This window comes from Sycon ciliatum, chromosome 1, assembly GCF_964019385.1.
Source record: "Sycon ciliatum chromosome 1, ocSycCili1.1, whole genome shotgun sequence".
NCBI lineage: Eukaryota > Metazoa > Porifera > Calcarea > Leucosolenida > Sycettidae > Sycon > Sycon ciliatum.
In genome coordinates, this window is record NC_088643.1 from 41,042,476 (window position 1) to 41,064,067 (window position 21,592).

The following is a 21,592-nucleotide window of genomic DNA, read 5'->3' on the forward strand; positions in this document are numbered from 1 at the left end:
CATGGTCCACTCCTCGCGCCGCGCCCATCCTCACGCTGCCCACACCTTTCGAGTCAAAGTCGCACCTACTAGTACTACAATGAAGTAGCATCGCACTTACAACGCACCTAGCTAGCATCGCACCTAGCGTCAGCAGTGATCACCAGTATTTGCTCTCCACGGAAAGCAGAGTTTCTTTTCGGTGTATGTTCTCATTATGGTGAGGTTAGCTTTCTCTTCTCCTTGAGCGAACTCTCCTCAGGAGAACTAGTCGGTAACCCGAACCCAAGCCAGTACAGTGCTGTAATGACTATGTACTGGTGGTCCTCAGACAGTCAGAGCGCCAGGACCGAGCCTCGTCCCAGATGCCGGAACATTTTGGTCGCCCGTTGACGTAACCAAGGTTGGCTGTCGGAACTAACTAACTTACAAGCAACAGTTTCCGCCCAAACGTTAGTCCTGTTCAGTTCACCGGCGGTTCAAACACGCTCCTAGTCTTGTGTCTTCAAGCCCTTGCATGCCGACCACGACCAGCGGATGTACCACAGTCGACGGTTAGAGCAAGTTACAGACATGCAGTTTTAGGAGTCGGCTGGGCTCGTCGTCCATCACACCGACAGCTGGCGTTCTTCGCAACTCGGTCTCTACTCTCTACTATGCGACGAATTGCTTACTTTTGGACAAGGCATACGTAACGAGTCACTTCCAGGAGTCAAGCTATCAGCACATGAAATACAGCGTCAATCTCTCCGCTAGATTCGGGATCACCTGGATCCTTACAAGCGACAGCCACAGCACAGGTACTACTACATTGTACTTGTACTCTTGTACTTGACACAATATCTTTTTTCAAGCTCAACAAAATGTGAGATACCGTATGAAACTTACAGTCCATTCAGAAAAAAATGAACTTCTAGCTTTTGGCCATAAATGGGTCAAACGTTGAGTTTTTTTAGAATTTTTTTCTGCAATCCCATATGGAATCCTCTTCCAATTATGTTTCTGAAGTTTTTTTGTCCAAAAAGCAAGCCATAGCAAGAATAGGATTTCGGCCAGGTTTTGCCCCAAAAGCACTGAATTGGGAAAAACCATCAAAATCCAGGCCGTTTGACCCCGCCTGCAACAGTGCATTCTGCGGTTCGAACCCCAGTTCAGGCACCCTTTTTCAAATTTCAAAGTTCGCAGCACTGCACTGTGTACGATGAAATCACGAAAAATCGCCAAATACGGGAGCTCGCCAGAGCCAGGACCCATCTTTTTATGAATGGACTGTAGGAACACAACACACTCAAATGGAAAAAAATCCAACAGTCCCGTGTGCAGTCGGCGCCTGATCAGGCGACACTCCGCATTGTGCATTTTGGTATAGGGAGGTTTTGGACTAGATAATTATCGTCTTGGTATGTAGTGTAAAAGTAAGCAGGTGCTACACGAGGTGTGCCATTTTGCTTTCAAAGTCTCAGATAGACGTAGATGGATGTGGCCTGCATCCCACCACCGTGCATACTGTGACGTCATGCACTGTTTCCCAGTACTAGCTTGCAATGGCGGTACCCCAGTACTGGTGACCACAAAGGTGTCGGAGTACAGAGTCACCACCACCACTGACGAAACCGGAAACCACTTACAATTCTGGTAAGGTCCTGACTTGACACTTGATTTCAATCAAGTTATTAAAAATGTTACTTCTCAAAGAAGTGCAATGTCCAGCACACAATCAGTAGACAGAAAGAAAGAGGTATGGTGAACTCTGAGTCACAGTTCACGGTCTGCACAGACAACTGGCGTCCACGACCAGTAGGCTGAACATAACGGGGGGCGAGCTGAGGACTGGAGGGTAGAGGTTTGGGTGCCCCAGTCGTAGTACAATGGTGGTATAACATTGATGCATCAGATGAAATGATGGTGCTGGCAGACTTGAGAAAAAGCGAGGCAGAACAAGCAAGGAAACAAAAGACAGGTGGCATAGCCAACAACTTCACACGACAAAGCTACAAAGAAAGTAGAACTTGTTCTCATGCCGTGACAACACTTAGATACAAGCTCTGATCTCTCTTGCTGATGAAGCGGGTTTGATTGGCCCATGCGTTTTCCTACTTCTCGGCTAGACAAACCATCGAATTGTATCTCCTCTAGGTGTCGTTGGGATATGGTGCGGCTCTCCTCACGACTATCGACCACTCAGTTCTGCATGCCTATGCTAGTCTTCGTCATTAAAAAAATGTTTAGCCTGCATAGAGATATTATTTTGATAGTCGTGTTGAGTTCTGTTATTTCCGGTGTCAAGTGGATTGTTGATGTCCGTTGAGTCTCGTCTTGAATGCCCCTTCTGGTAATCCTGTGTACTCTTTGATATTGTCACCCACGGTCACATACATTATGGTAACACTCGATGTAAGGCAAGTTCCATTCAGGGACAATTCCGAGGCTCTTTCCTATTTCACACCGGAAATATGAGAACTCAACATGACCGTCGAGACATCTGTAGGGGTAACGTATGAAGAAAACTTAGAAAAGCCAAACAGCATTGAGTGGTTAGTTGTGAGGAGAGCCGCACCATATTCCAACACTTAAGGCCTAGCCGAGAAGCTGGAGGTTGCACGTGGCCCACGATAAACTGACCCGCTCCCTCAACAAGAAATCGCACCTAGTATCTAAGTGTTGTCATAAGAACAAGTTCTACCTACGTACTAACTTCGTCCACAAGGTCGCGTGAATGTAGTTTTTGTAGTGGTAAGTTTTGCCACCTGTCTTTTTCGGTTTCCTTGGCGCTGTCACAGTCTGCAAGTTTTTGCAGCACCTAAATGAGAGTCAAGTCTGCTGCCTGTATGTGTTCATGTCACAGTCTCCCTCTACTCTAGTTTACTATAGCAGTAGCAAGAGTATAATTATACCCCCCCCCCCCCCCCGGGATTATACATGTACTCTTGGTGAGTAGCAAGAGTACATAACCCCCCAAGAGTACATAACCCCCAAGAGTACATAACCCCCCAAGAGTACATAACCCCCCAAGAGTACATAACCCCCCAAGAGTACATAACCCCCCAAGAGTACATAACCCCCCAAGAGTACATAAGCCCCCAAGAGTACATAACCCCCCAAGAGTACATAACCCCCCAAGAGTACATAACCCCCCAAGAGTACATAACCCCCCAAGAGTACATAACCCCCCAAGAGTACATAACCCCCCAAGAGTGTGCAACTCCCACATACCCTGCTGTCCCGGGCCGACAGAATTTCAAGTTGACGTCATTATTAATTTTATGATGCAATGTTCCTTGCACCAGTGATTTACAACATGTGTACGGGTGTCAACGCATCACACGTTTTTCTTTGCAATAATTTGTACAGGATCAGATGGGCTTTAGTCCACCACAGGTTCCGGATTCGTCTGATAATCTGTGTACGTGTGCAGTGTGTATTGCATCATAAAAATGACATCAACTTGAGATTCTGTCGGGACAGCACCCATACTGCCATAGTCGAGTTGCACACTCTTGCCGTCTTGGGTTGGTTTGGTTTATATTAGGGACCTTTCGCATTTGCTACGAAACGAATGCGAAACGAAAGTTTGATTCGGCTCGTAATCGTTTCGTTGAAAACAGATTTCAGGTTTCGCAAGTCGTCATGCAAATGTGCATGGCAACTACGAATACGGCCGCGGGCGCCGGTAGCTTGGTGTACGGGTTTTTACACGCACACGTGCATGGATCATGGAATCAAGGGAAAAATGTGTACCTTGCAAAACATGTGTACCTATCCAAATATATGTGTACCTGACGGATTCGGAGCGTGCCACGAATGAAGAGGCTTCCATTCGTGAAAACGAGTTCTCCGCAGGGACTCTGACGAATCCTCGAACCCAGGTGACGAATCAGCATTCGTTTCGTATCCGTACGCGGGGTGCGAAAGGTCCCTATTATTTCAGTATTATTTCAGTTCAGTTCGTTGCCTCAACAGTACAAAGTACAAATATCAAGAGGGACGAACGAAAAGATGGGGGTGGGGTATGTACTCTTGGTAGTAATCTAATTGCGTATTCAAATCCAGTATCCGGATCCAGATCCACATCCTGTATCTACAACAAGGTGGACCGGACCCTGCTGTGGACACGACACTTGGACGGCTGACTGTGAAAAAGTGTGAATGCACTGGATGACGTTACGTCAACTGCCAAGGCAGAGGTGACTGAGGTCATCTTTTTTTTTGGGTGACGTCAATATTGCGCAACGAATACAGCACGGCTGTCAAGAAGCGGCAACTTAGAAAGATGGCGTCGGTTCGAGATGGCATGGTAACCGCGCACGTGCCGTGGTCCGCGACCTGCTCATGTATGCACGCAAATGCAAGTCACAAACTCACAAAGATCGTCTTTGCATTTGGAGAAAATATCTTCGACTCTCTTTGGAGGTAGGCGAGGTTTGCCTAATCTTTACTTGATTGCGATGCCGGTATGTCCTCTCAATAATTAGAACAAAGAGAGCTGATGATCGCTTCATTGCTGAGCAGAAGTAACAATCAACTCTCCTCATGTCCTCAGTGCCAAAGGCAGACGACTGCAATTCCACAACGCTCATTTCACGATGATGGAAACAATAATCGCGTACTAGTACACACTTGGACCATTTGGTCATCCCTGTTCTAGTCGCTAGTCCGTCCAGCAAGCAGATATTGACTATTACGATAAGGACAACTGCGTGAACGAGGGCTCGCCCAGCAAATTCAATTCAAGACGTGACTCCAGTCAAGAATTAGGGTCTTTACTCGAGAACTTCACAAATACAGGTCAAGGCACCCCACAAAACTGATAGATGGCACGAACGAAAGACAAATAGGCTAGACAAAGTGTCCCAAGTGATTGAAAACAGCAGATCTACCAAATAAGACAGCTACATGTGCCTAAACAACGATTCCCATACAGTAGAGAGTAGTATCAAGCAGAATGAAAGCCTTGGAAGTGCACAAATACAGCCACGACCGCCACAAAAATTGGACGACCGCCACAAAAAAATTCTCATTGCTCTACCTCCTTGAAAGGTGAAAGTTACCAGTTATCCTATAGCGATGTCAGTTTATGCCTGTTGGAACCCCCCATAGCCCGCACGAAATACCTTTCAAATAATTCCAGGATGCAATTGCAGCTCCAGACAGGAGGAAGAAGAACACCGTGAAAAACAACGGCAACGATGCCCAAACTCTCGGGAAACGGCTGAAGTCTTCCTGAAGATGTTAACATTGAATAGCCATCGATTACCAGCGTGGTTTGGTGACTTTAGAACTGTTTTGAGACTTAGAACGAGGCGATATCTCAAATTTGATGGAATTGTTACCTGTCAAATGCGTGGGCGAGCAGGCCAGCTGACTGGTTATGCATGAACATGCATGAGCATGCATTGATTTTTCATGGTTCACGTGCAGAAAACTAAGTTGCCGCGATCCAAGTGCAGCTAACAGCCGTGACAGAGCTTTTGACTTTTTGTTTGTCAATCAATCTGATCAGTGCAGTTGAGAATATTTTTTTCGTTGGCTCACATTCAATCTCAATTTTAGTATTTTGTTCTTCTCAGGTGGTTGTTTCCTCTTGGTAGTTAAAGTATCATGGCCTCCAGGGCTGTTTCTTCCGTGCTAAGGACATCTGCTAAATTGCCGTCTGTTGTCACTTCCAGAGCGCAGTCAGCCGCTGCTGTGAATTTGGCTCCAGAGGAGGTATATCGTCGTTCTCTATTTGAACAGCCACCAACGTTGGTAACGTCCTTGCCCAGTGGCTTGCGAGTCGCGTCAGAAGATACGGGTACAGAGACGGTTACGATTGGATTCTGGATAGACGCAGGTTCTCGGGTGGAGAACTCCTCCAACAATGGAATGGCACATTTCTTCGAGCATATGGCCTTCAAGGGCACACGAAATCGCACTCAAGCACATTTGGCAGTAGAGGTGGAGAACATGGGTGCCCAGCTGAACGCCTATACCAGCCGTGAGCAGACTGTATTCTACTGCAGCGCCTTGCGTGAACGTATGCCTGAGGTGAGTACATACATTGTAGTATGAAAGCCATGATAGTGCTATCGACCTGGTAATTGTTTGTGTGTTTTCTTGGGACGAAACAACCTTGTGTGCACTGATCGCCATCATGCAGCAGGGTAATATTATGAACCCGGAATACAAGGGTTAACCTTCCACGTTGTGTCTAGGGTGCCGTTTTCGTGCCTTCCCTCGTCCCTTATTAACAGTCCACGTCTCGTTGCAATCACATGTTGTACTTAAATGCATATTGAATGCCGTAGTTCGTACGATATCTGACCAGGCCATGCCATACATGTATCTTGTGCGGTGCTTGAGAAAATCATGCCATAGCTTGTACGGTGCGTGACCCTATCAAGGTGCCGTTTTGCTTCTCCAGTAGCTATTTTTAAAGCTCATCTCTCTTGAACTCCCAAACAAGGTATACCGGTATGTGTGTTTTTGTGTATGTGTATCTGTGTGTATGTGTATCTGTGTGTGTGTATTTGCATGTGTGTGCATGTATGCATGTGTGTGTGTGTGTGTGTGTGTGTGTGTGTGTGTGTGTGTGTGTGTGTGTGTGTGTGCGTGCGTCTGTGGACATGTATGTGCACGTTTCCTGTGCTGCCGGCAGGTTGTCAATATGCTGTCGGATATCATCCAGCATCCGCTGGTCACGAAGAAAGATGTGGATAGTGAGCGCGACGTCATTCTTCGTGAATCCCAAGAAATTGACAACATGATGGATGAGGTTAGCTATCACTATTAGGAACAAAAATGACCACACACTTCAGGTTCTTCAATATCAACATCTTGAAAAGTTCATGCCTAGGCACGAAAGTTTACTTGTGAAACTTTTCAAAATGTTGTTGTTGAAGAACGTGAAGTGTGTGCTCTTTCTTAGTGCTCTTTCTTTCTTACATTTTTGTCCCCGAGGAAACTTCATTCGGACCTAACTTGTGGAATTTCAGAATGCCTGGTTCCTGATGAAACCATGTTGCAGAGAGTTGCTAGCCCAGTCGTAGGACGTCAATATCACATACTAGTAAATATCTGCCCTTGAATTTCTTGCGATGCTGACTTGTTTAGAACTTGAATTTAGCAGATGTTTCTGTAAGCATACATGCATGCCTATTGGCCAACCGTTGCACTTGTCCTTGCTTCCATTATCCATAATAATGTGCATTGTCTGTAGAGTGTCCTACAGTGGTAACATTGACTGTCGCAAAATTGACTGTAAATGTGGGTACATGTTTTTGTTGTACGTATCCATTACAGGTAACATTTGACTATCTGCATGCTGTGTCCTATGAGGGCACCCCGCTGGAGCAGACTATCCTCGGATCGATACACAACATCAAGACGCTGCGCCGCGAGCAGCTGATAGAGTTTGTGGAGAGTCACTATCGTGCGCGTCACATGATCCTGGCTGCTGCTGGTGGAGTGGACCATGATGCGCTGGTGAATGCCGCTGAGACCTACTGGCATGCTGGTGCGAAGCTTGCCGGAGCACGCACTATGCCTGACCCACCTCGCGGCAAGTTTGTGGGCAACGAGAAGCGGCTGAGCAACATGGACATGCAGCTGGCTCACATTGCTCTTGCAGTGGAGGGCTGCAGCTGGACTGATCCGGACTTCTTTGCACTCAAAGTAGCCAACGTGCTGATGGGCGACTGGAATCGCATGGAGGTCTCGCCCAAGGCACCACTGGCACAGGTGCTCAGCCGGCGTGAAGGCTGCCATACGTACACCTCGCCGTTGACATGCTATGCCGACACTGGTCTATGGGGTACGTACTATACTGCTGATCCCACGGGTGTCGAGCACACTGCGCTGGCTGTTCTCGACGAGTGGAAACGACTTTGCCAGCACGTCACGGAGGAAGAAGTGCGCAAGGCCGTCCAAACTGTCAAGACGCAGTTCTTCTCGAATCTCGACACTTCCGCCAGTATCTGCGAGGAAATTGGCCGTCAGCTGCTGGTGTTTGGCCGTCGCATGCCGCTAGCTGAGGTGGATGCTCGACTCGAGGCTGTCACGGCCGAATGGGTCATGGATGCTTGTTCACGTCGTATCCTGAACAAGCGACCAGCACTTGTAGCGATCGGCCCGGTCGATTCATTGCCCAGTCTTGATACACTGTCGGCTAAGCTAAAGGTGTAGGTTGGTCAACATAGCCTGTGTCATTTTGTAGGTTCTTGTCCTCTTGCTAACTATTATTTCTGTATATAAAACATGATCACCTAGCTGTTGATAGGTAGGTATCCTTTTTGTACAAAATGTAGGAATGTACATATTGTATATAAATTAATTATCAATCTAACTGTATGTACAGGTCTTTTTTATTGCTTTGTTTACACAATAATTTTATTTCAAATTTTTTGTATTTATTTGCAATGTTCACTGCATGATTTGCACAAAACCAGGAAAAATTGTACAAAATGTACAGAGAATACAGAAAACCTACGGGAAAAATATGAACAAAACGAATACTAACAAATACTCTGTGTGAGGACACCCTGGTCAGGTATGAAAGGGGAGTGGGGGTAATCTACAACATGGTAAGACCGTAAAATATAACAATGACCTACAGAATTATCATTATTTTTCGGTGACCCTATATTGCAGTGGCTGAATGCGAAGATATAATTATGCAAGATATATTCTGTCGGAATGTCCCAAACCAGCAAACTGATACTAAAAACAACAGGAAACCTTACTTCTAATTCTGGAAACATTCTCGTTTTGTGCAATGGGTGTGAAATCATTGATTGCAAAAGTAAACTGGCATGATCCGAAGCAAGGCGAAGGGTAGAAAAAGTGGAAAAACTATTTTTTTTTACTCCAGTCGCAAACATGTCCAGGAGCAAGCTCTAGCTACAAGGCTGCGCTCACAAATTGCGAACTACAACCAGCGCAAACAGTTTTTTCTCGGTTAACAGCATAGAAGAAGCATGTCATGCAGACAAACGACGGTGATATTGTGACCACGGTTACAGTCATAAAAAAATAAAATAAACAATCTCGCCTCAACAATCATTACCGGTATCATGTGCCTGAAGAGGATGGATGCGCGATCAGGTTGCGTTGCAGCTGAATGCTACCATTGATAGCCCCCATCCACTTTTGGCACAGCTCGTCATTGGTGGCCATCAACAGGAATGTTCTCTTGGGCGTCACGATCTGTGTGCATCATGAGAATATGAAATGAAGATGTTTTTTAAAAGTTACAAGAGTAGGGGAGTAGCGGTGGAAAGTTGGAAACCTACATCAACAGCGATGTACTACAGGCTTCTAGCCAAGGGGGGGGGGGGGGGGGTAAGAGGGCGCAGCACACGTATTCACAAGTTTGCGCAAGTTGCAAACGGGAAAAGTCTGAAGAAAAAATTGACTGACTATCACCACCAGTACTGGAGCTAAGGACCGTGACTGACTATCACCACCAGTACTGGAGCTAAGGACCGTCCTTGCATACTTCAGGACAAAACTCTTGTGCATGATTCATCAGTCTATGTGTTCTGGGCCATGGGGTGCACTCTACTACAACATAAGGCAGTGTACTCACTTCAAAGAACGATCCCACCGCTCCATTCTCCTGCAGTGGTGCTCCTGCAGCCACAGGGGCTTTGTTGACCTCGGCTACTTCCTCCAGGTCAATGGTGCCTCGCAAGTGAGTCTCCTGGAAGGCATTGTAGTAACACAGCTGAACACAAGCACACATTAACACAGACATGTGCACATGCATGCGCGCATGCACATACGCATAAGCTCATGCGCACGTACACACGCACACACACACACACACACACACGTGCGCACACGCGCACACACACACATGCGCACGCACACACACACACACACGCACACACACACGCACACACGCACACACACACATATATGTGCACACGCAGGCACACACTCCGTTAGACTGTATACAGTCAACTTCGTTTATAACGACATTCGGCGGGGCATCAAAAAAGTGTCCTTATTCGCGAAGTGTCGTTATACCCGAAGTCTCATTTTATGTATTACAGTTGGATGGAACTTTGCTCTGGGCATGGACATTCTGTCGTTATTTGCGAATTGTCGTTATATTCGCAGTCGTTATCAGCGAAGTTGACTGCACATGACACCGTTTATGAATTACTATGAAGACGAAGGCTGTTGTTACATAGTGTAGCACAGCTGTATCCAGTCCCCAGTGTATGGCACATACATGTACTTGGTAAGCACAGCTGCTGCCTTAGCTGGTCTATCATCCACCCAGGTCCATGCTCAGCAAGTCGTTTCTATACTCATCGGTAACTTGGCGCTAGCGGATGAAACAACGCCGCGGATACTGAATACATGTACCGGTACATGTATTTGATTACTCCTTCTTTTCTTTCTTTTTTTTCTTTCTTTTTTTTGGAGAAGTTATCATACTCGAAGTAAGTGCCCAATTATGTGTGTTACCTGGTTTTCTGGCTTGCATGCAGGAACAGCAGTATCAGAGTGCGCAGGAAGTAGAGATCGATGTGCAGGCTAATCAGTGGTGTCACATGATACCACACTAAATAAGGTGTGATGGGGGAAGACCAGAGTAAATGTACGAAACCTCTGGATTTCACACCAAATTTACACCCTTGGTTGCCAAGGAGTTGCCTACGCTGCTGTACTGTAGTTGTTATTGATGACATCATCCAAATATTTTTAACAACATTTTGATCCACAGCCTCAGTTACCGTAGTGTCTTTTATTAGACTGAGCATGTCTTGTAATTATAAAAGCCTGTTTTTTATTACAAGCCTGACTTTCAAGATGCACTGGCGGCACATCAGCCTGATTTTACTGTTGACATACATATGAATACCCGGCTCGAATACAATCCTGCTTTGAGTAGAATGCATAGCACAGTGTCGACTTCCACAGAAAAAACCCGGCCTTTATACGTGACATTTTGGTATGTATCGGACCCAATTTTCAAAGTCATCTAGGCCAGTAATCTCAGTCAATGCTGAACAGATCACCACCCGCCAGTACCTGCATATGATGTGTATGGGCTATGGAACTTCACACTCATGATGGCCAGGAAAAGCAAAAATCTGGATCATGACTTCTCTAAACCAAGCAGAAGGTCGAGGTTGTACATTTTCATTGCCATTGTCGACAGGTGATTGTAGTATTGTTTCTTCTTCAGTCCAAAACAACAAGAGTCCAGAGTCAAACCATGCACAGCAACTAAAAGCCGCGAAGTCCGTTTCACGCGCGCGCGGGAAACGGCACATGCTACATGCATAACATCACGATGTACTGCTACTACTACATGCATCATGAATGTCTGGAGTGGCCAAGGAATGCCACAGCGCGTAGGAACACGTGAACACTACAGTGATCAACTGTCGGCAGGTTGTGACATGCCTCTAAAATCGGCAGGCTACTGACCTATGGGCACTGGGCGTGTGGCAACACAGACCTACCTCCATGCCCTCGCTGTTCAGGACAAACCATCTCATCTTCCAGTTCTTGCGTATGCCACCGCGCTTGTAGAGAAATCCCTCGTGAAACTTCTCTGCCGTTGGTTGCATGTAGAACATGGAGGATGCGGAGCGCGCACGGAATGCGCCGGGATCAGAGTCTGGATTGAGTGGTGCTAGCAGCGACTCGGTCACCCTTGCCTGCGCAAAAACACACACACACACATACACACACACACACACACACACATGCACGCACGCACGCACACATCATTGGACCATTGGACGCCCATCGCCAGAGGCGATGATAGCGATGCTACAGCAGAAGCCATAGCAGCTTGTACTGGGATTGCACCATTCAACAGCTTGCAAGGCTGAAGAATTGACCACCACTATTCAGCCTGGTCTACACCACACAGCTATGAAGTGGCTTTTCTGGCCATACTTTTTGGTCTTTTTCATTTTTTTTTTCACGCACACACATCACACCACATACTCCGGCATGCACTGGTTGTTGGTAACCACCCAGGAGAATGAAAGAAAAGTCTGGAGGAGTCTGAGAAAGAGAAGAAAGACGTGTGTGACCATAATCGTCGGGAATCGAACCCGCAACCTATCGATTGGAAATCGCTGCACATACCACTGCACCATATGGGACACACATGCACACACGCACACACGCACACACGCACGCACGCACACACACACACACACACACACCCATATGATACATGTAATGAAATGTCCTCACATCGTTTCACAAACACACATGCTCACATGATACAATGGGACTTCCCAGCACATCAATTCAAGCTACACCTACCCGTCTCGTTGTCTCCAGACGCTACAACACACCCTGAACCCCCCACACTCTGCGGGGTGGACATGGAGATGATCCCACTTTAATATGGACTCACTGTGACACCTTAGTAAGTGGGTGAGGACAAGATGCAGAACTGAAAGGGGCAGCATCAAGGTAGCTGTCCTAGGATCTAACTGCATTGTATCCATTTACCCCTGCCCCCCCCCCCCCCCACACACACCAGAAAGTCAACACCTGATGATCACATAGGAGTGCTGATCTCGCTACTCAAATCGCACTCTACAAACCAACAGGGAAATAGCCATCCACCTCTACATGTACACACAATGCTGCAATCTGCTAATGAAAGAGAATCATGCAGCTGAGCAACACAACAGCCCTTGCTACACTGCATGGGTTGCACATAGCCCCTAGGTGCAAACATACTGCATGTTTGCTACATTATCGGAAAGTCTCAGTACAGTTTTCGCTTACAAATCACACCAGAACAATCTCTATCTAGTACAGTGTATCTAGAGCCCCGGCAGCATTGAGAAGGTATCTTTGATACCAGATTGTACCTATAAACTAACGATACTGGAACTGCCTCCTGCTCCCAGCTGCTCTCTTCAGCATTATAACATATAAAGTAACACTGGCTCCACACTCGGATTCTGTACAAATACATGTACAATCATTCATGGAATTCATGGTTTCAAGATGTTCGTAAAGAGCCTGAGGTGTGTCCTTTTGATGAGTAATATTCATGGTATTAGACAATAGTTACATACGGTCAACCAACAACAAATACAATCATGTACTGTACAAATACATGTACAATCATTCATAGAATTCATGGTTTCAAGATGTTCGTAAAGAGCCTGAGGTGTGTCCTTTTGATGAGTAATATTCATGGTATTAGACAATAGTTACATACGGTCAACCAACAACAAATACAATCATGTACTGTACAAATACATGTACAATCATTCATAGAATTCATGGTTTCAAGATGTTCGTAAAGAGCCTGAGGTGTGTCCTTTTTATGAGTAATATTCATGGTATTAGACAATAGTTACATACGGTCAACCAACAACAAATACAATCATGTACTGTACAAATACATGTACAATCATTCATAGAATTCATGGTTTCAAGATGTTCGTAAAGAGCCTGAGGTGTGTCCTTTTTATGAGTAATATTCATGGTATTAGACAATAGTTACATACGGTCAACCAACAACAAATACAATCATGTACTGTACAAATACATGTACAATCATTCATAGAATTCATGGTTTCAAGATGTTCGTAAAGAGCCTGAGGTGTGTCCTTTTTATGAGTAATATTCATGGTATTAGACAATAGTTACATACGGTCAACCAACAACAAATACAATCATGTACAGTTAGCCTGGTGAATACTGTAATGTCACAAATTTTCGGTGTACCGTTTTATTTTCGGTACTTTTGGTGCATCTGTTTCATACCTAAAATTTCAATACACCGAACAAACACTAACACACATAATCCAATAGGGAACTGCTTCTCTGTACCGAAAATTTCTGTTCACCTAACCTGGCCTTTCTAACCTGGGATTTCGGTCTTTGACCACTTTGTGGTGGGTCTAATCTACTCACCTCCCACCGCTTAGGAGCTGCATCTGCGCCTTGATCCAAGAGGGTGGTGGCGTTCCTGCGGATGCGGAAAACTGGGCCTTTGGCCGAGTCTCACGCGAACCGTGAAATTTTTTTTAAATTTTTTAACCTGGCCTTTTGCCCTCATACCGAAAATATTGAGCACCGAAAATTTCTGAAATTAGAGTAACCGCGGGTAACAGCAGCTCGTGGATAACGGCACACAGGCTATCTTCAGAACTTGTCACTACCGTAACCATTAGACTACATACGTTCAACCTCATAAATAACTACAACTCATGAATAACTACAACTCACAAATAACACCACTTCTCTCATGCCCAATTGAGTGTCAGTAGTTGCAAGTTTGACTGTACATATACAGGGCCACAAAGCCAATAATCTAAGCTAGCCTGAAGAACATGTTGAACAGTCACTACTTGGATGACATCTATACAACATAGCACAGTGTTAGCTCGCCACTGGCCTATATTGGAGGTAATCCCTGGTTCGGAGTCACAGTGGTGGGTGGTGGCAGTCAAGCTTTCTTCAGACTTCCTTTTTCAATCCCTCTAGCTGCGCCTTGATCCTTGAAGGGTGGTGGCGTTCCTACGGATGCGGAAAGCCCGGCTTCCAGCCGAGTCTCACGCGAACCGTGAATTTTTTTTAGCTTTAATATGAATAAAAATAGAGGCTTGTAATTAGTCTTCAATATCCATGATACCACAGTACAGCCAGTCAGACACTATACTAGTACACTGTCGACAGTAGCCAGTAAGGCCCAGTATGGCCCAGTAAGGCCCAGTATGCATACAACTAAGAGAGCTACTCGTCAAACCAACAGAGACAACACACATACACAGATACACATACACACAGACAGACAGACAGACAGACACACAGGTGCTCGAGATCCTGTTGATGGTAACAAACCTGGTAAGTGCCTGCAGCATGCTGGACACGAGCCTCTAACCTTTGCAAATGCAACATGGAAGGCTAAAACCTTTCACCAGCTCCATCAATCCGGACAGCGCTAGTGCATACACAACCATTGTCCTCTACAGAAAAATCTACAGGAAAGTTGGTTGCTCCCCACACCGGAGCTCGCACTTTTCCGCTGACTTGACTTCCGGTGTAGGGAGCAACTTTCCTATGAATTCATCGCCGAAGTAAGAAAATCTAGCCACATGCCCACAACATACCCTGACACGTTATCTAGCCACAGGCCCACAGCATACTTTGACACATGTTCCCCAATGGAAATAGCAGCAAACACAGTGACACTCCGTGTAGCAGTCAACACCCACACTGGGTTCAACTCCTCATAGGTTCGACGGGATTCTACAGCAGAGGTGTTTGCACAGTTGTACAGCGCTCAAACAATCATGGACACTTAGCAATATAACGATAAAGTAAACCCGGGGAGTTGTAAACATTTCCCTGAGCGTACTGTACCAAGAAGAATACAAATAGATAAGCCTGCACACATGCTCACAGCTTACAAGTAAGGCTTGCACAAAAGAGTATGAGCTCGTACAGACAAATCATGTCTAAAGATAAGCTGGCTATGATGCCGTGTTCTTATAGTGTTAAAAACCCGGTGATGGCGTTGTGTTCTTGTGGCAGCCACCACTTAGAAATGATCGGAAAGATAGCTACTAACAGACGAGACGTGTACTACTTGTGACCGGCACAAGTAGGAGTGAGAGTTTGATGGTGTATGGTAGTGAGGTGAGAACACACTTCCACACAAGTCAGGGAAGAGCAGGGTTGCACTGACAGGCATGCATGGCATTGTACTATGCCAGTGAGTGTCTGTCTTCATCGCAATACACAGTGAGGCACTGGCATGCAGAACCCACACACAATGCCATACAGTGTGTCACAGTGCAGAGCCACTAGCGCACTCAACTTATACTAGTACTTGGAAGTATGTACCGTACACAGTACACTGTAAAGTACAGCTACCACTGGTGTTGATGACGGAGAGAAGATTGCTGTTGCACAGCAGCAAGTTCACAACGGCTATTTAACAGATCAGTATTGACATCTATTCTATTATTGTCTATTGACATCTATTCTATTATTGTCTATTGACATACTGCAACAGAAGTGCAGGTAGTGCAGGTTGTATGTTGTTACCGGCACACGCACACGCACGCACACACACGCACACACACACACACACACACACACACACACACACACACACACGTACACGCACACATACACACACATTACAGTGCTGTCAGCAGTAGAGCAGACAGACATGCAGCACTACTGCTGATCTAGAAGAATACAGTAAGTAGCCGCTGTACCATAACAGTTACAAGGTGTCGGACACACAGGCACCACGCACTGGCGAAAATGCCACCCGGGGAGAAACCAAGCAACCATTGGGTGTGAATCGTTCATAGAATGTGCGCGACAAGCCACTGCACATCACCACCATTCCATTCATGATGGCTAGCTGGGAATTGTTAACCTTCGAGTTTTCCATTCACGCCACCAGGGCAGCCACCATCATTCAGGATAGCAAAGAGCACACACACAGCGACTGGCTCTTCCACAGTTGCCACCACACATTAGTGACAAGTACCGGTACCTAGTATTGACTACAGCGTATGCACTGTACTCGCCAGTAGTGTTCAGTAGTGTTCAGTAGTGTTCAGGTACAGCAACCACCACCACCACCACTGCGTCTGTCTACACTAGTATTGAGTTGCTTCCAAACAGTATTCGAAGATCAGAGAGTCAAGTTGCTACTACTACAACTAGCAGCAGTGGTAGTAGTAGTGCACGCACTCCTATCCATTTGTGACCTGAGGCTGGGTACATAGTCATGGTATTCAGTGTTCCCTGAGCTTACAACCAGTCCAGCATAACCAGGTTGTGTAAAGTCCAGCATAACCAGGTTGTGTAAAGTCCAGCATAACCAGGTTGTGTAAAGTCCAGCAGCAGCAGCAGCAGCACATATCACTGACCCAACACATATTGTGTGTTCCAGTGCACACTTGCCACAGTTCATTGTGCCAAGAATAAACTACAGTGCTATACTGTATCAGCCCATGGGTATACAGTACACACAACACAGAGTAGCCACCATTACCAACACTGCCACAAGTTGCAGTGTGCTGCCGCCAGCCCAAGGTATACACCCTCATACCATCATGTATCCAGCAGCATTAGCAGCACTAGCACACAGTACAGTGCATACCCATAGCATGCAAGTACACTGTAACTTTGGGTCCATTGAGAGTTAGCTGCTCGGAAACTTCTTTTCAACTTTTAAAGTTTTTCCATTTCGCCTTCATCAGCTTTTTAGCTGCCTACAAGCAATACATGAACAGAACAAACACGCATCATGTAAGGACAATGATGCTGGAGATAGATACGGGGTAAGGACAATGATGCTGGAGATAGATACGGGGTAAGGACAATGATGCTGGAGATAGACACGGGGACAACCCAGCATACGGTAAGTTGGTGGTGGTGAAGATGGCTACACCATCACTTGCTATGCTGGCGATGAACACGATGACACACAACAACCAAAACAACTATATGTATGGCGACAACAATGACCACCACCACCACAAGAGCAGCAGCAGCAGCAGCAGCAGCAGCAGCAGCAGCAGCAGCAGCAGCAGCAGCAGCAGCAGATGGAGCGGGAATGGCGGAAACAAGAGCGAGAATGAGAATGAGAACAACACATTTACAAAGGTCAACAGACAACAGCCCGCATTCGCGGAAATCTAAGACAAAAAGTCAAGGATTACAGCAGACCGTGGGACAAGCGATACGATAGTCGAGATCAATTGCTGCACAAATATCCACGCACACACATTTTCAACTGCTGCATGGGAAGCCAGGATACGAGTGAACGCAAATGTGAACAACAGAGCAACAGTACAGTGCAATACATGCATATGTGTGTCTTACCAGTGCTGTTGGTGGTTTAGCCGGTGCTGAGGTAAAGACTGGCTCCTCACTGTTAGAACCCACGCCAATACCTCCAGCACTGCTGGTGCTGCTGCTGCCACGCTTGAACTCATTGCAGTTGGACGGTGCAACCAGCTTACAGCGGTAGTGAGAGTTGTAGCTACAGTCAGCACACTGCAAGCCTACACAAGTACACATACACAAGTACACAAACGCACACACGCAAACACAAGTAGATGTCAGTCAAGAACATGGAACCTTTCTTTGGACATCTCTAACTCCTCACTCCTTGAGCGGGTCAAGCTGCAGAGGAAACACTAGAGCACGTTGACTCCTTTGGCTAAGCCATGTTGCACAGATAGACGGCCACCGCATGCTGAAGTGCGTCCTCTTCGGGGGAACTGGAGAAGACGGCCACGTCATGGGCCCCTGGAGCGTTGTTAGGACAGCATTGTCACCAACATGCAGGGCCACCAGACAGTGAACCGGTATGCCTTCAGCCAAGTTCGCAGAGAAGGGCAACACCGTTAGGTCCCTTGAGCCCATCACCCTGGATTTCACTAGCGGGTGTGGCAAGAGATATCGCCATCTTCAGGACTTGACTCACCGCGCCTGCTTCTGCTCGTGGCTTAGGGTGGGTTCGCATATCGCCGGTACGCGCCGGGAGTCACCGGCGGTGGGCCTCTTGCAACCACTCCCGGCACATTGCGGTTATGTGAACCAGTCCAATCATAACAACATTATACGGTAAAGAATCGCAAGAGACCGCCGGCAAAGTCAAATCTGCGATCTGCCTCGGCACCGATCCCACACAATTTTGACCAAAAGTGGTTTGTGAACCGTTCGCACCGGTGATCGCCGGTGCCGGGACCTAGACGTTGTCAAAATTCAGCATACCAACCAGTCCTTGTCGGATGATCTGCTTGACTGTTGTGTTGTGCAGCTTATGAGACAAATACGATTGAAAGAAATACTTCGTGAAGTAAAAAATACGAAGGATACATTGGCAAGTTGTTGTGACTTCATCAACGTTCGCATGCATAACTTCGACACCATCGCTTACTAGACTGCAATGAAGGGTGTAGAAGTAGTTTCATGATCTCCAGTAAAATGTAGCACCGAGTGGCCGAAAGACCTTGAACTACTGAAGAAACAAAGAGTTCAAGCTTCAATTGGCAAACCTGTCACAGCATTTGGGCACATTCTGTACTACTTTGTAGTAGATTTGGTACTCGAGCCGTATGCGGGATGGATCGGGAGCTGGCTCACCGCTGGTGCTTCCCGGCTCCGATTTGGCTTATGTGAGCCAACCCTAAGGTTTAGATATTCCTGTAAGTAAGTCCGAAGCTACCTGAGAATTCCCTGGAAAGGGAGCATTTGCCAGTGACCATGTGATTGTGTGTAGCGGTGGGCAGAGACAGAACTAAATGTGCTCACCTTGGCGAATGACACCCCACATCAACTGCTTGCAGGAGTCGCACACAGTGGGTGTCTTGAAGGAGTGCATGACAAAGCGATGTGGGTAGGAGAATGCCTGCTGAGCCTGGCCAGTCAGCTTGCCCTAGACACAATGGCAAATGCAAGCGCAGAACAAAACATACTCCAAAGTCAAACACTTTCGGAATAGTTACCATAGCCAAATTAATGGCATGGAGCAGCCTAGACATTGCTGCCATGTTATCCGTTGGCTCACTCTAATGAAGTGTAATAGACCTTGTGCACGTTGTATAGATGTACGAAGTTCTGTACTAGGACCGTAGGTGTGTACAGACCCGGTTGGGTGTTCATTGTGTGCTATGCATGCGCATTTGACCAATTTTAACCTCATAATTACTGGCAAACAATCGCTTTTCCAGCTTCTTCACTTTGGTTAGAACTAATGACTAGCTAGATCTTTGTCAGAAAAAAGATTTTCGTATGAAATGCCTTCAGGGCCCATTTCTTAGTGGAAATAGCAGTAAACACAATAGGGTCCTGCACATTCAACACCCAACCGGGCCTATGGGATTCTACGAGATTCTACGGGATTTCGTGCATGATTTCGTGCATCTGTACAGCGTGCATAAGGCTTATACATGTACCTCACGAGCTCGATGAGCTACAAACTACTGCCACGAAGAAAAGTAATTCTCAACGTGGTCCTGCCGTCAGCATAGCAACAGCAAGCGTGACCCACTCGGGGACTCAGGGACACTGCAGGACAGACTCACCTTCAGAAGCACCTCAACTGACGTTCGGCGATGCTGGTGCAAGCTGTGGGACTTGGCCAGCGTTACTTCACGTTCCCTTTCCTGAATACAGAGGTGAACAGAAGTTTAAATAAACCAATAACTACTAACTGGTGGTGATGTGTACATTTATACCAATATCCTACATTGTATATCTGAATGTTCTGATTCTTATCAAACAACCAAACAAATACAACGCATCACATGGCTAAAAACAGGTACATGCATTGAATCCATTGCAGATGGTCACCAGCACGAACTACAGTCCATTTCAAAAATATAGACACATGGCATTTTTGAAATATTTCAAATTTGACTGGAGCTTTTCAAGAACTTTTTTCGGAATATTTCTCAGGTCCTTCCTGCAATTAATCTCATACCGATTTTTAAGCGAAATGAATAGCAAACACCCAATTTCCAAATTTTCATGCACAAAGTGATCACAGATTTTACGTGGTATAGATGCTGGCCTTACGGTTTTTTGAACTCACGCGTCTATATTTTTGAAACGCACTGTAGCACTATGGCTTGTCCACACAACGGCAGTAAAATTAGGTACTTGAGAGAAAGAAAGAGAGAGAGAGAGAGAGAGAGAGAGAGAGAGAGAGAGAAAGAGGGAGGGAGAGAGAGAGAGAGAGAGAGAAAGAGGGAGGGAGAGAGAGAGAGAGAGAGGCTGTGTGTGCGTGCGTGCGTGCGTGCGTGTGTGTGTCGTGTGGTGTAGACCAGGTGTGCACTGGGGGTCGACTCACCCCTACATTATGCATGTAGTCTTGATCTGTTTCATCCAGACTCAGATCCGCTATTGTTGCTATAAGAGAAAATCTATGGGTGCACATCTAGTGCATTTGCAGATTTGCGTGCCTCTTGCGGCGGGCATATACATGGTAGAAGCCTAGTTCACATTCGACGGGGCGCGACGGGATGCGACGTAAGGATTGACGGGAAGCAACGGGACGGTCTAACGGCGTCTAGTGTGAACACCAGGAACGGCAACCGTACTGCTGTACGGATCGGGAAGCGACGAGAAGAGCTGAATCGTTTCAACTTTTCATACCGTAGTCGGGGACGCAAGCATATAAAACGGCTGAAATTCGAGTGTGAAAAGGAGACGGCGTTGTGCATCGACTACTCCCGATTCGTACTTGGAAATTTTTAGCATTTCGAACACTACGCTTCCCATGATAACTCACAGAATGGCTAACACGACTTGAGTTAAAATTTAGCGAGATAAGATTTCATTTCACTTCCTGTATTCAGGGATAGTCCACGAGCGTGACAGACGAAATGTTTTATCATTTCCTGGGGCTATTATTAGGATGGCACAACTTTCAGGGCTACTTTTTTTCGTCTTCATGGAAAACTGGTATTGGGAACTTGATTCCGCATCATTCAAGGAGAAATAATTGCAAAGAAGTCCCGAAAAACAAGAAATTAGGCCGGAAAGTCACCCCGTCACGGACCGTGCTTTATGACTCGCGCCATTTGACGTTGAACATCGCCACGATTTAAATGGCCCTTACGTCCCGTACCGTCAGCGTTGCGTCGAGTGTGAA

The 21,592-nt window shown here is 46.3% G+C and overlaps 2 protein-coding genes across 5 annotated transcripts in view; one reads left to right on the forward strand and one right to left on the reverse strand.

Annotated features, from left to right (window-relative positions):
* The first annotated feature begins 172 nt into the window (after window positions 1-172).
* LOC135826068 (mitochondrial-processing peptidase subunit beta-like) lies at window positions 173-8,420 on the forward strand. Of its 2 annotated transcripts, none has more exons than XM_065338711.1 (4): window positions 173-779; window positions 5,547-6,003; window positions 6,614-6,730; window positions 7,258-8,420. In XM_065338711.1, exons 2-4 carry the CDS (start codon window positions 5,578-5,580, stop codon window positions 8,137-8,139), a joined length of 1,425 nt encoding a protein of 474 aa, XP_065194783.1. In that variant the 5' UTR covers window positions 173-779; window positions 5,547-5,577; the 3' UTR covers window positions 8,140-8,420. The 2 variants fall into 2 exon arrangements, with proteins under 2 accessions (XP_065194783.1, XP_065194790.1); XM_065338718.1 differs by having other exon boundaries at window positions 174-779; window positions 5,646-6,003.
* The window catches only part of LOC135826033 (myotubularin-related protein 13-like), a 68,884-nt gene continuing 55,617 nt past the window's right edge, over window positions 8,326-21,592 (reverse strand). For 2 of the 3 annotated variants that reach the window (XM_065338678.1, XM_065338670.1), the window contains 6 exons: window positions 20,022-20,102; window positions 19,249-19,372; window positions 17,812-17,993; window positions 11,436-11,633; window positions 9,542-9,679; window positions 8,326-9,159 (listed from right to left, as the gene is read on the reverse strand). In XM_065338678.1, the coding sequence (XP_065194750.1) occupies window positions 9,025-9,159; window positions 9,542-9,679; window positions 11,436-11,633; window positions 17,812-17,993; window positions 19,249-19,372; window positions 20,022-20,102 (858 nt within the window). In that variant the 3' untranslated portion in view covers window positions 8,326-9,024. Of the gene's footprint in view, window positions 9,160-9,541; window positions 9,680-11,435; window positions 11,634-16,566; window positions 17,199-17,811; window positions 17,994-19,248; window positions 19,373-20,021; window positions 20,103-21,592 lie in introns of those variants that run through there. The other variant, XM_065338687.1, reaches the window with a different exon arrangement.

What these genes read in the sequence shown, in the direction of transcription:
- LOC135826068 (XM_065338711.1), top strand. Translation starts at nt 5,578, where the DNA reads ATGGCCTCCAGGGCTGTTTCTTCCGTGCTAAGGACATCTGCTAAATTG. An exon ending in TGCGTGAACGTATGCCTGAG is followed by an intron (nt 6,004 to 6,613) that starts GTGAGTACATAC and finishes TGCTGCCGGCAG; the next exon opens with GTTGTCAATATGCTGTCGGA. An exon ending in TTGACAACATGATGGATGAG is followed by an intron (nt 6,731 to 7,257) that starts GTTAGCTATCAC and finishes TATCCATTACAG; the next exon opens with GTAACATTTGACTATCTGCA.